General features: G+C 33.4%; 1 protein-coding gene across 2 annotated transcripts in view; it reads left to right on the forward strand.

Annotated features, from left to right (window-relative positions):
- The first annotated feature begins 1,634 nt into the window (after window positions 1–1,634).
- LOC124640684 (glutamate-gated chloride channel) overlaps window positions 1,635–15,825 on the forward strand; it is a 35,833-nt gene continuing 21,642 nt past the window's right edge. For both annotated transcript variants that reach the window (XM_047178573.1, XM_047178572.1), the window contains exons 1-2: window positions 1,635–1,843; window positions 12,664–12,735. In XM_047178573.1, the coding sequence (XP_047034529.1) occupies window positions 12,671–12,735 (65 nt within the window). In that variant the 5' untranslated portion in view covers window positions 1,635–1,843; window positions 12,664–12,670. The remainder of the gene's footprint in view (window positions 1,844–12,663; window positions 12,736–15,825) is intronic.

A 15,825-nucleotide genomic window follows, 5' to 3' on the forward strand; every position in this document is an offset into this window, starting at 1 on the left:
CGTGTACAATGTTATTTCTCCCTCGCAGTTTCCGATAGGAACTGTTAGTGATTTATAAAATAAATGTTTGAAAAATTGTGATCAAAGTGACAAAGTACCTAAGAGTTGTTATCAACCAGTAAAGCCTCTGAGTACGTTTTACGATAAAATGTTTAAAATAAGATCTGCCATCTCCGGGTAATAATGGCCGACTAGAAATTAATGCTATGTGACGAATAAAGCTGGTTTTGACAAAAAAAGCAAGAAGATTTTTAATTTGTGCTTGTAATTTGATAATTTCTACAAAACTATTAAAGCATACCATAGCTCTTAGAAACCTAAGCTATAAAGCCCAATAAGCGGATCCAGAGCTTTTGTTCTAAATTATGAGCTTTCTACAAAACTATTTCAGTAGGATATATTCTGTAGGAATTACGGTCCAAAATTTATTTTCTGGATCTTTATTTTAGGGAGGTAGCTACCATTAGTTTGAATTATGATACATATCGTACTTAAGTATTCAATACTGTGTGTCTGTAAACTCCTTTCGAGAGTTCTCGTAAATCGGATTAGTAGTTCTTGAGTTGTAAGCTCCTTAACGGACGGACAGAATTTCCGACGTGAATTTCAATGCACTCGTATGTTTAGAGGAAACTACATACCTAAATAACAAACAAAGGAACACATCTAGCGCTCGGAGAATTGTATAACAATAGTTAGGAGACCGTGCAGAATATAACAGATGAAATTCTCTGTAGATGTAGGTAGAACAAACTAAAACATTTAGGCAACTACTGATTTAATACAATTTGATATACTTAATGTAATTCTTGATTGAAAAACAAAATATTACAAAATATCAGAACTAAATAAGTACTTATGTAAAATTTTGTTTATATTTTGCTTATATCATGAATAGGTACTGAAACTGGGTAACTACCGAGTTTCAGTATTCATGATATTCTTCAGTTCAACTTCATATCTTAAGAAATCTATGTAGGAAAAATAAAAATAGATTTTCTAAAAATAACTAAGTACCAAAACATTCAAAATTATATTTGGACATCTGATCTTCTTGGCATAAATCAATTTGATGCCAGCGGCGGCGGGGCGTGAACTGATTAATTTATGTAAAACAAGTGTTAGTGAAGTTGTCTTTGGACACAAACAGTCAATAGCATTCTCGAACTTGTTAAATTGAAAGTTAAAGCACTTACAAAGAAATAGAGATAATAAATGCTTATGTAATAACTTCAAAATAATCTTATCTTGTAGCATAACTGTACCTACGAAAATAAGTAGGTACCTAACCTCATGATCCGATTATGTCTTAAAAAAAAATAGAAAAAAGAAAAGTAAAGTTTTTTTTATATTTTCTAAATTAGTCTATTCACTCTTCAACGTCGATAAATTATAGTTAACTTCCTACCATCATCTTCAATAAATCAAATCCTACCATTTTTTGCATCCAATCATACAATTACACAGAGTAATTAATTTACAATCAACGGTATCACTAACGAATCTATTTTCCTAATCCCTTGTGACATTTCCTTACAAATGCGCGGGAAAGACCTTGTCACATTGACATTTTAATTGCACGCGGTGGCAAAGGTACTGCTGTATTCAGCCACGATTCGACCTAGAGGACGGGCTGTGGCCAGTTGACGTTCAGACGCCGAAGGGTGCCCACGTCTGTACCGACTTATAAATCGAAGTGGATAGAAAATAGTTCGATAAACACGGGAGTTTGAGTGCAGTGATTAATATTTATATAATATGCATATAATGTATAAAGGTGTTTTTATATAGAAAATAGTTGAATAGTTACGGGTTTTTCTTTTTACTGCGGACTTAGTTAACGGTGAGTCTAGTCTTTTTTTATATGAAACTTTTTAAATTCAGTTTATAATAGAATTGTTTTAATTATACAATAAATATCAGGATACAGACCACTGCTTATCTCAAAATAGTACTTGCAAATAAATTATTACATCTTAAAACAATAACAAGCATTAAAACAACATTAAACAATGGAAATATTTGACACTTTAAACAAAACATTAGCTTTGGAAATACTTGTACATACATTTATTTATTCATAAAATTATTCTATAAAATAAATAGCTGTTATAAATTGTAATAATTATGTAAATGTAATTTAGAAGGGTTTGTATGTGCAATTATGGACGAAGTTATCCTTACGAATAACTACCGGAGATATATCGTGAAAGACGGGACGGTTGACATATGTCGGGCATGTCACCATCCGGGTGAGTCTATCAGACATATTATATCTGGTTGTTCTCGTTTGGCTAATGGTGAATATTTGCACAGACATAACCAAGTGGCCAAGATTATCCACCAGCAGCTTGCTCTGCAATACAACCTTGTAGACCTTGAGGTACCGTACTACAAGTATGCGCCCGACCCAGTTCTCGAAAAGGACCATATCACGTTGTACTGGGATCGATCTATCATCACTGACAGGACTATTGTAGCCAATAAGCCTGATATTGTGGTGATAGATCGATCAGCGCGCCGCGCGATGATAGTCGATGTCGCCGTTCCGCATGACGAGAACCTTGTGAAAGCTGAGAAAGAGAAACAAATAAAGTATCTCGACTTAGCGCACGAGGTTGTCGCCATGTGGAGTGTCGACACGGCTGTTGTTGTGCCGATTGTCGTTACGGCCAATGGTTTAATAGCCAAGAGCCTCGACGAACACCTCAGGAGGCTCTCGTTGGGCGGCTGGATCAAGGGACTGATTCAGAAGGCAGTACTCCTTGATACGGCACGTATTGTGAGGAGGTTTCTGTCTCTGGGACCCTAACCACCGGTACCTTGGACCCTGTGCCCGATATCGGTGGCAACCTATTTTTTATATTTTTAAATGTTTTTTATTTTTATATTTAATATTTAAAAATGTAAATTATATGCTTGAAAATAAATAATAATAACCCAAAAAATATAAATGTAAAACAACAGTGAAATATAATCTGTCAGTTATTTGACAACGTTACAAGATAAACGCGACGTAACTCCATGCTATTCTCTGGCAATTAGCCAATTGGGGAAAAACTATATAATATTGGTAACTGCACCTCTGACTGTTTAACTGTAGCTTTCATGAACTGCGACGCGGTATTAAATGTCGTTGGGATAAAATATAGAAACATTGTTAATAGTATTCCATACGGTAAAATTGGGTGTACTATGCCAAATCGAATAACAAATAATCGAATATCAATTGATCGACCACTATAAATCGAAATTCTAAATACTCGAACATTCATAATATCGAATGGTTATTAAATCGAACATTCAATACATCGCGCATTCAATACATCAAGTGTTCAAAATATCGAATGTTCGTTTGATCGAGCGTTAAATGCAAAACATATTCATCCTATCGAAAAATCCCTATTTTTTATGAATACAAGAAAAACTCAAAATTTACTAATAAATCACATTTTAATCTTTAATTCTTATCTTTTAAAGGTACATTTTAAAATTTTGTGTGAATTGAAAAGGCAAACGCGGAATTGGGAAGACCTACTTTACAAAAAAGAGTCAAAAGGGATGATAATGCGATAATAAAAAAGTTTAATAATAATAAAAACTACATTAAAATATGATTTATTCATAAATTTTGAGTTTTTCTTGTATTCATAAAAAATATAAATTTTTCGATAGGATGAATATACGATGCATTTAACGCTCGATCAAACGAACATTCGATATTTTGAACACTCGATGTATAGACTGCGCGATGTATTGAATGTTCGATTTAATAACCATTCGATATTATGAATGTTCGAGTATTTAGAATTTCGATTTATAGTGGTCGATCAATTGATATTCGATTATTTGTTATTCGATTTGGCATAGTACACCCCTAGAAGAGATTTCTATGTAATATTTTTGCTCCTTTTATTAATAAATTATAGTGATAAAAGAGATGATAACAATTAAGGATCTAACTAACTTATAACGGTTTGCGTAGGCTCTACGGCCTACGATCTGCGTAGCCTCTACATGCTACGCGTTTTTGTATAGTAACGAGCATTTTTTACTTTAGATTTTCCAAACAACTATTTTGCTTTCTATACCAAAGAAAATGAGAAATGAATTCTTCCTTCATGATTTGAATGAGATCATTTCAGCCACCTTTAGCAGTCCCTTTTTTTTGCCAGGAGCCAGAAAGTCTGACTGGGTTTCCCAAGTTACTAGATTGAGGAAGTCAGATAGGCAGGCAGACGGACTTTGAAGCCGATCCAAAAATAGATGGTAAATATACGGATGATTTTGCAATCGTCCTTTGTTATGAAACAACTGCATCATTAAAACAGAATAACAATTAAGCTAAACAAATGTCAGCATAAAATAAATCCAAATGTCAAATAGAATCCTTGACGCCCTTTGAACTTATCTCAACATTCCGACGGACATATAGTTAAAGTTTAAAGGTTATGTTGTACAAAGGGATCTGGCATGCCCTATTAATAGTGCCCTAAGAGTAGCACACTGCAGATTAAATAATCGGCCGACAGTTGACAGTAGTCGATGGTTGGCAAAACAAATATAATCTTGATTCCAATCAAAGTTAAGTCTATCTGTTACCGGCTAAATACCTGATCTTTTCAAAATCAAAAAACGTTTATTCAAAGTGGGCTGAAAAACACTTCGAACTTAAGAATAACATGAGAGCCCCAAAAACACCCACCCTTCCTATGTGTTATTACTGAGAAGAAGAAGTGGTACAATAAACTCCCCAGCAACACATACTCTGTCTTTCTCATAATAAAAATAATCTTAATTGTTATAATTTTGTACGTTCATCTTCAAAGTGATTAATGAGTCCAAAAAAACTATCGGCAAAGTAAAAGTCTGCACTGTGAAACTATCGGCAAAGGAAAAGTCTGCACTGTGAAACTATCGGCAAAGTAAAAGTCTGCACTGTGAAACTATCGGCAAAGTAAAAGTCTGCACTGTGAAACTTGTGGATGCAAATTGTTATGTTATACTAATGAGATGAACTCGATATCTGCGGATTACAGCCTCCTTGTATGTCATTGCTTGTTCGTTTGTTCAATGAGCACATCAGCACTGCAGTCTATTGGTTTTATTATTAAACGGTTTTATTTAGCTCACCCCGTTTTTTTATTTATTTATTATTTATTCTTGGGTCAAAGGACATCATTCATTTCGTACCCAAAAATGAAAGTGCCGGCCAGAGTAAAAAAAAATGACATTTTACTGTTGAATTTTGCCTTTTACCTTACTTACATGCTGAATTATGAATTATTTGACTTCGCGATGAACATTAATCGAGATATTATTTAGACGACCCTATTATTCGTGTAGCCAAGAGTGTATTAAAAGATTCAAGCAACATACTACAATTTGCTTATAACAAAATATCTTCACCCACTTACATTCAATCTGTTTATTACCAACGCACCACATGGCGATACAGAAACAATAATAATTCAGTTTGCGCACAATTTCGTATAGAAACGGCAACGTACCGCGAAATGATGCGTTGGCAACGCACCGCATTCCCTCGCGTACTGAATACATGACATACCAACATTTTCTAACTATTTATAAAGTTGTTAATGAGCGTGTCTGTTGTCTTTGGTGAATGTTTTAGTTTCAAATAAAAATAAAAACAAGTGAGTAGGTACTTTGTTAATGTCCCATCGTTTGTCTCAATCTGTTTAGTGGGATATATCTGTGTGAAAATCACATAACTTCAAACGATGTTTGTTTTCTTTTGATGTACAGTTGGCGCCAAATAACTTTGCATTTCTAAAATTAGCCGTGAAATTAGGCAAAAATAATAGTGGCCAACTTCGGACAAACAAAGCAACTCGATAAGTTCTGTATGAACAAATGTGCAAAGTAATTTGGTTAGAACTATATTAATATTAACAAGTAAATAAATGTAAACATTTTTTAAATTTCAATTATTTCAATTATTTAATTTTGCCTGTTTCAAATGGGTTAAAACGACGGTAACTATCAGTCAGCCACGAATTCTATGTGCCATTTTAAATATACAAATACCTTTGGAAACAAAGTTTTCGCAACACATTGGCAGTATTAGCATTCTCAAGACCAATGAGTCAGAACCAACATTGAACTAACTATCCGTAGTAAAATAAATCGGGATTCATTTATCAGTACAAAACATGTGCACCAATAAACATCAACAAGTTTGGTATGAGCTCTGCAGAATATATGAGGAATTAATTTACCTAAAATAACATAGAAATTGTGTGACTTAAAATACCAATTGGATTGCCCGTTTTTACCTGGGTTGAAGAGGTTAGATAGGCAGTCGCTCCTTGTTAAGCACTGGTACCCATCTGTGTCCGATTAGACTGGAAGCCGACCCGAACATAGTTTTGATAAATTAAATATAATGATGACTTAAAATACCAAAAGTGAGTCCATACTTTAATAATAACGCATTTCTTTTAAACTAATATCAAAATTTTTATCATTTATTTATTCTTGCACATATTTATTACATTTTTAAATATTAAATATAAAAATAAAAAACATTTAAAAATATAAAAAATAGGTTGCCACCGATATCGGGCACAGGGTCCAAGGTACCGGTGGTTAGGGTCCCAGAGACAGAAACCTCCTCACAATACGTGCCGTATCAAGTAGTACTGCCTTCTGAATCAGTCCCTTGATCCAGCCGCCCAACGAGAGCCTCCTGAGGTGTTGGTCGAGCCTCATGGCTATTAAACCATTGGCCGTAACGACAATCGGCACAACAACAGCCGTGTCGACACTCCACATGGCGACAACCTCGTGCGCTAAGTCGAGATACTTTATTTGTTTCTCTTTCAATATCAAAATTATTATTATCAAATGCATTAGTTTTAAGTTGTATATATACAACATGTAACGTAATTAACGCACACCCTCAAACACCCCAATTAGAATATTATGTTATAATCATAATACATACACTGAATTTTTAATTTAACATGTATATGCATTGTTATTTACTAAATTAGTTATACCAATTCTTGGAGAACTTTTTGGTCATACTACTACGCACGCAAATACCGCGCCGCGCGCCGCTCGACTCGACACAACATAACGAAACTACGGAAAAAGCCGACAATACACGAAGTCTTATTACTTTGAGTTACGGTCTATTTGAATTTGTTTTGACTGTACAGGGTTAATATGACAATAATTTCCGTAGTTTTAATTATTTTTGGGATAAAAAATTACCTATATTAAAAATGATATAAATCGATTCAGTAAATGATTCTGAACAAACTAATTTCAGGATGTGCGTTAATTAAGTTACATGTTGTATATAAGTTTTTTTTTTCAATTATATAATGTAAATATTTTGTGAACAAAATATCAAAATGAGGATTTTCTTGTTTGTACCTTAAAGTTTCCAAAAATACTGAACCGATTTGAAAAAATATTTCACTGTTGTGTAGGTACTCTATTCCCGAGTAAAATAGGCTATATTTTATTCGGGTACGAGAAAATGGTTGACACAAGACGCGGGTGAAACCGCGTAAAAAATGACAAAATAATATAAAAATAAATCATTCGTTTTAGTTCTACAAGAACTTCGTAATACTACATAATCCTGCTACAACATTGCTACGAAATATCCTCTCGTAGCAAGTAATTTGCTACGACGCCTGCGGTCGCCCTATTGGCTACGACGTTTCCGTAGTAATTCAATAATCCCCGATAGGGCAATAGTATAGGACTTTCGTAGCGGATTAGGAAGCTACGAAGCTGGTCGGCCATATTGGCTTTGGCTACGGCGTAGCGATTGATTAATCCTTGGTGTTCAAGATAGTAAAGTAATGGAATATTATAAAGCTGTGTTGTGGTGGTATACATATTGTGGTGGTTCTTATACATGTGTATAAAATCTTCCATAGGTATAAGAGTAATTAAGAGAGAGATTTTACACAGAAAGTTTTTGACTTCATCTTTTCACCCGAATACCAAGAAGGGTTATGTTTAAATCAATATCTATACATTTTACAAGGAGTGCTCGGAATAAATTAAGCGCTCAAGCTCTTAAAAACTTAACCAGTCTAGTTAAAATGTCAGTAAACTAGTTAGTTTCCTAACAAGCGGTAGATGGCGCTGAGCTGCCGCCGCCATGACAGCAAGATGGCGGCTAAAGTGATTGTAAAGTTATAGCAGTTTTGTGGTTTTCCTGAACTTAAACTATGTATCGGCAGATGTATTTGTGTGCAGCGTTGAAATAAAACTATAAAAATAATATATAATATATAGTAAAATCTTTGCATAAAATGTAATCTAACTAGAGGTCGTGGTTTCCTCTGTGTCCCGAAGGAACTATACGTCCCGACCTCTCATACAAAAGCCTATTTTCTGGGAACCTTGAACTACCTATATCCAAGAGTATAATCTCAATTGTTTCAGACGTCTTAGCGTGATAGCGTAATTAACAAACGAGAATGAAAAAAACTCACTTTCTTTCTATTATAATACTGTAAATAGCTCTTAGGGGCATAAAATCACACACAATGTTGATGAAATACAGTGCAAATGCAGAATATCTCAGACAATTTACAATAAAACTGCAAGAGAATCATCATATCATTGCAAAAACATATCATTTCATTAGCCATACAAGGAAGGACAAAGTACTTCATAGAAAGTAGAGGCTGGACTTCAATACAGTTCTCATTAATGAAGTTATGAATGAAGTTATTTATAGCCTGAAGTCTGACTGAAAACACGGGATTTGCATTCTAAATTGAGACATCTGTAGGGGTGCGAAATAAATAGCTTCCTCATTATGTATTCTAATCATGTTTGAGCACTTAGGGAGTAAAGTGGGGTCCTTTCTTTTATTTTCCAGCTCGGAAATTAATTGGTATGCTCTGCTAATATCTATTAAATAGATTCGATATCAGTTTATAGAATCAGTGATATTAATTCTCTAGATTTCAAGGTTCAGGAAAGGTTTTTAACGTTCTTTGGTTGCTATAGTAAAAATCACCTGAAAACACAACAAAAGTATGAGTGTTGTGCCTAGGTATGGTTCAAAATATCTTTCAAAAAATCTTTGAGCTAAATACTGATGTTACCTATAAATGCTGGTCCCATCTATCATTTACTGCTAATTCTTTTTCAATAATTAAGTCAGAACATTTGTAAATAAACAAACCTTTCTAATCTGGTCAAAGTCTTTAACGAAATATTCGCGTGTGAGTAACTCAAACATTGGGGCATTTGTTTCCAAATTAATTGTACGATCAGCGTCAAAAGTAGCTGAACAAATTTTAAAAGTGCCTAATAACGTAAAGAGTTACAATACCTCAAAACACAAACGCCAAAATTTATTTAACATAAACTTAATAAAAGTACATGAATACTTGGGTAATTCATCAATAATACTGTATTTACCAATTTTTTTAGAAGAAAACTTTAGAAATTATAATTAACAAATGGATCCACTTTTTCCGAAAAGCGGATATTTTGAAGTTACATATTTTCACTGAAAACTAGGCTGCTCTTTGGAAATTTTCATTTGTACAATTTTGAAGGTGACTGTACATTATTGAGGGTAGTTAAAGTATTCAGGTCGGTAACTAACGTTAATGTTTTATAGCTGTTTATAGGCGATTAGTGCGTGGATACAGCCAAGGGGTTTTTCATGAAAAATGGTTAATTGTTCCAAATTGTTATAGTCAAGTGCCATTTTGAGTTAATTATCGTGAATTATTTGAATTTTATCATGCATTCAGTTTTATGAACCCAAGTGTAAATAGAGAATGAAATCACAATTTAATGTCTAGATATTCTTATTTCATCTAAATCTTTTATAGAACGAAGGTATATTACGCCACAACATTAACCAACGTGGAAATAACCAAATATTTGTTGAAACAAACTCAATTCAACTTTAAAAAGCGTTTATTCAAAGTAGGCTAAAAATCAGCACTATTCGAACGTCAGAATTTATTTATTTCCAACAAACATACACTATTTTTACAGGTGCCACCCAATACAATAGCGTAGTTATTTCTACGTATACTTATTTCTAACTCTAACAAAATTTTAACATTTACAAAACTTAATACCTACTTAACCATAAAAACTAAACTAATACAAAAAATTATAATTACATGGGATAGTCCCCAAAAACGCCCACCCTTCCCCACTTCCTATGTGTTATTACTGGGAAGAAGAACAAATTCCCCAGCAACACATATTATTATCTGTCTGTCTTCTATTAAGAAAATCAAAAATAATAAATCATACTCACTCAACCAAAAATACATTTGACATCAACAAATCACTTTTGAAGTCATGAAATAATATTTTCCAAATCCGGCTGTATCCCGGCTGAATCCCCAATCGATTTACCATCGGAAAGTCTTACAAATTCGATTTCCTGCCGCCTCAAGACATGTCTGCCTTATGTTATTAATTTCAATCGATATTGGAAATTGGTGTAGGCTTATGCTCGAGATATTACATTTTCTGTGAAATTATAGGTACCTTATCTGTATGTAAGTATGTGAATGTGAGTTTGATTGATACGGTTTAGATTTTGAGAGATGATGGATATTGTTGGCTATTTTTCAGTTAACAAATCAATTCAATTCGTCTATATTTTTCATACGTTGTTGTACCAATTTTTTGTATCCACGTAATACGGTAGTTTCCAACGAGTCAATTTCATAACTTTTAAGGTCATGGCACATTATGGCAGCACCGCAACAGCACGGCTGCAGCACGGCGTCGCCTCGAATTAAGACTACGGCTAGCTGCCAGCGCGCTAACTACGCGTTGTCCACAAGGTGCCAGCTCGCCGTCCGCGCGCCGGCCGCGAGGTGTATGCTTGCTGTCACCGCAAACTCAATATTATTTTAAGACAGTTATGATTGAACACGATGTAATGACGTTGTTTCGCTGCCGACTCGGAGTCGGCGCGTAATGCATGAGGTCCGCTCGCTTGTAGCACGCGGGCTGCGAGTCGAGTTGTGTGGTAGCGGCAAGCGCGCTGACTGCTCGCCGTTGGCTTTTTCATATTGACATTACGAAATATATTATAATATACACGATTTAATGCTCTAAATTGAATGACAACTTAAATGCTGGTGTGAAGCCGTGCTGTTGCGGTGTCGCTATACTGTGCCATGACCCTTATTGAATTGTCAAAAACGGTTACTCTCTATGCAACTCTCTGTGCAACGACGTCGCAGATTTTTCACGGCAAACTGTATATATATATGTACTTATTTAGCTGATATTATCAATAAAGAAATGAAATCAATTATTCCAACGAAAACATAAATAAAATAAAAATAAATGAATGTGATTTTAATTTAAGACGCTTTGCAAAGCAATATGACAACGTACTTTATTTTTGACCTAGTCAACTACCCAATTAGGACCATACCTAAGTGAAACCTATAGCGTGTTATATATATTTGGAAGTTTTTTCTTATCGCATTGTTGGTGAATTTGATTAAATAATTATCGCGATAAGAAGGAAAGGGGAATGTTTTCTTTTGAACTATTGTTTCGGTAATGGATTTCCGTGGCGTGTTACGTGTATATCGGATATAATTATATCGGATGTAATTTTCTTGCAGAAAGGCTGAAGGCCTCTTCTCAAACAAAGAAGTGAAACATGAACATTTATTGGAAAATATATTATGAAAACTATATAAAAATAAACATAGCTTGTTAGAGCTACCATTTTGTTAAAATGGATGTTGTAAAATGGAAAATGTACTGTTATTTTCATTAAATGAGAGTGTGTAATTAAGAATAACTTCGTTATTCGCCTACCAATTACATATAGGCATTAAGTAAAACATCACACAAACGTAACTAATATATTACCATATTTCGATAACAAATTACTAAATACACATGCAGTATTTATTAACATCTTTTCCATGATGGAAATACGACAACTCACACACAAATTAACACTAACTCAAACAAACTAGACAATATTACATCCGTAAGTCTATAAGTATGAGTTACCGCAAGTTAATTGGGTCGTCTCCCGACCTTTCTCCTCATGCATTATAAATAAAGTGCATCGGACGAAAGTTTACGCGGTTGGAACGTCGCCATCCTGCAATATAATGCTGTCTGCTCAAGCTAATTGCTTATTAGTTTCCTGCGAAATTGGGGCTTTGTTCTCGCTTTATTTATGGTGGGATTTTACTTGGGAAATTGTCGTGAAAAGTGGGTGAAAATTGTGTTTAAAATGTTGTTTGTCTCTACATACCTGTCTAACACGTTGACTCGTAACAGTCTTGACAAACATGTAATTATGAAAGATATGCATGTATGATGTACCTACAGAGAGCGCATATTAGTATGGCCAATAAACTTCAATTATTCAATTACCGTAAATGTTGACATCCCTATTATTTCATAGTGCATTTAAGACGAGATTGTAACGCATAAAATGTTTCTTCTGGCGTACTCGCTTATCAATTGGTATGAGAACATTTCTAAAATGTTGGAAAAATCGCAAACATATCTGCGAACTCTCAGAATGTTTGTTCGCGAACAATTTTCGTGTAGTCATTGGCACTAGCAAATTGAAACTAAGCATAACGTACGGCATATAAATACCTATATATAAATAATATGTTGTTTTGGTTGTTGCAGTCGGAGGATGGACATCCCGCGGCCATCATGCGCCCTCGTATTGGTGTTGTTATTTGTTACGCATCTCTCAGAGTAAGTATATAGTTTTTACTATGCTTTTAGGCAAGATTTTACCGATCATGCACACAAATGTTTTTTTTTCTGATCTACTGGCTATAGCAAATAGAAACAATTTGCGTGCGAACATTTCCTAAATGTCCGCGAAATTGTTACGTTTGTGCGCGAATACATATTAGCAGTGGACCCGAGCCAGAAGTCAGCACACATTTTGAAATTGTTCGCGCAAAAAAGTAATTTGTTCGTAAACAATTTCGTCATAGCAAAATTCTTTAAAAACGCGTCGTATCACTTATTAAACTTTTAAAATATAAATTCATGTTTTATGATTTATGCTCCTGTCATTACATATTAAGCTTGTAGACAGTTTTGTGACTTTGACGTATTTATTGTTCATCGAGAATTTTTACGGTATTATTTGTTTAAGAATACACGAAATTCTTTATTTTTATAGAATAACGTTTTAGAAAGCTTTTATATTTTTTATGGGCGATAAATGGCAATAAATACATTTTATTTTAACAAATTAAAATAATAAAGGTATATATAAAATAAAAATGCAAATCAACTGTTATAAGTACCTGTGTTAAGAACATTTTTTATTTATTCATATCGTATCGTCTTACTTACTTTACTCCAGAGCCATTATTTTTGAAGAAAAACCATATTCCTCTTTAAAAAGCTTTAAAAATAAAATCACACATGAAGATGGGTTGCCCACTATTTAAACTTTAAACACTGAAACATATATTCAAATTCATATTATTTATTTGCATTCCTGAATATGAAACAAGTTAGGTGTTAGTATATTTACTGCTTTACGAAAAACATTTATTATTTATTTCATAAACTAAAAATAGACTAACTTCGGAATGTATTTTAGTATTTTACTACTATTTTTCACGTTAAATCAGCCTTGGGTTTTCCATACTAAAATAGTCATTGGTAAGTGAAACTATCAACCATAGAATTTATTAGTAGGTAGAAACAGATACGTTTATTCATTTTATTTTATAAGATTGTTTATCTAAACAGAAGCCATAATTCTTTGATGGTTGAATTTAAAGAGCAATGTGTTTTTATGCCTACTTATGCTGTGATTTGTTATAAGTAGGTATTAAAGATTAAATATGCCTACCTATTTACTTGGATCTATTTGTGGCATGGCAATCATTTGTAACGTTACAAGAACACTTATTTAAACAGATTCATTTTGTTCAGGGCAGTTTTGTAGGCACTAATAAAATGTTGAATTTCAAGAATGCTTTCATAAATAGAGCTTTGGATTTTCAAAAAAAATTACAAACATCTGAATTGAGAACTTCCCTTTTGGGAAGTCGGTAATTTTTTTTTTTTTTGCGATGATGCCGCCCATTGTGATACCTGAACATTTAAATGTTTAGTTTTTCTTTTTGTTATTTAAATTGATGTAACATGATAAACAATATATCTATCTATCCAGTACCTATGTTTATTTATGTGCCGTATCATTATGTTAACTACTCAATTGAGTGGAAATTAGATCTTAATAGTGGCATTGTAAAGAAAATTATATTCACTTAGGCCAGTTATAAACGTTAACAGAGCAATAAATCTGTTTAATTCTTTAAGTACACGTTGATACGCCCACTGACCAACCGGTCATTTATTTACATTTCCACTGTCTTCTAAAAATATCTAGCAAAGTATGTATTTTTTCTAACTAAGAATGTCGCTATACTATTGGATTTTATTTACGGCCTGCATAGCATCTTGTCTGCATTTTTCCATTTTTTTTTGCTAGTGAAAAATGCGTTTTCTTTTGACACAGCGACCGAAACAAAAAGTTTGTGGTATTTTTCTTAACATGACATCTAAAAGGTCAGATTTTTTCTAATAATTTATTTCAAGATATTGTACGGAACCTTCTTTTAGATTAATTCTATATACTCTGCTCACTCAAAGTAGTGTGTAGCGTTTCCCGATAATTGGGCTATCTAACACTTCTTACAAATCGGTACCTAAAATTAGCGCTTTCAAACAAACTCTTTACCTTTACAATATTAGTACTTACCTATAGATAATTTTCCTTCTCTACTTTCACACAATGCCAATTCATCTAACACTTAAAATATTTCCTCTGAAACTCTACACCTGGCTAACAAAATTAGCCTCCCATTTGCATTTAATTTTACCCACATTTTTTCAAAAAAAAAATTCTATTACCTTTGATCATATACGTTTGTTTACTAGCGTCATGTTACAGGCATATTGTCAAAACAACTGAAACTCAAATAAACCGTGATGGCAGGTTGATGAAATAAATGACTGTCATTCATTATTTTTGTCTGTCTAAACAGTTAATGTCGTGTTTGAATGACGGTAAACAGGCAAGTTAGAATTATGAAAATTAATTATGAAAAATCAATGAATGTAATGTTTTTTTTTTTTGCTTTTTCTGGCCTTGTTAAGATTGACTTGTATTTAGTCTTCCTTGATTTGAACTCAAACTAATTATTGTTCGTTCATATTCTAGCGCAATTTTCAAAAACTTCACGTTTTGTCAACGTTAACACTTATCCTGTCATATACACAGACGAAACATACAAAGGGTGACCCAGAAAACCCGACAAAAGTAAACATATTAATAAAAATATGTTCCTCCAGTAGTTCTCCATGACATAACATTATTATTGGTTGCTATGCCAATAGAGAATCATATTTATATCATCTCCAGCGAGTGTAAATATGTCAGATTGTCAACATCAGAGGAGTTGTTTTAAATGCGGTATTTTATTGTCATGCGTGTCTTGTGCGAACAGTAAAAAGCTGTGTGTTTTCTTTCTTCATTGAGTTAAGTATCATGGTAAAAAAAAAGAAAATAATCTACACTAATAAAAGCTGAAAACTTTATAACAGTAATTATTTCAGTGTTAGATACCCCATTTATTTGAAAGGCTGATGTTAATCTGGGTGCACTAAAGAGTTCCCACGGGACGCGAGTGAAACCGCTGGCAGAAGCTATTTTTATGTTGATGACTAAATTGCAAAAAAATGAAACCTATACTTAAAATAATATAACCAAAAGACAAATGCCAATATACCGCTTTTTAGCTATTAAAACAA

This window comes from Helicoverpa zea, chromosome 21 (genome assembly GCF_022581195.2).
Source record: "Helicoverpa zea isolate HzStark_Cry1AcR chromosome 21, ilHelZeax1.1, whole genome shotgun sequence".
Taxonomy (NCBI): Eukaryota; Metazoa; Arthropoda; class Insecta; order Lepidoptera; family Noctuidae; genus Helicoverpa; species Helicoverpa zea.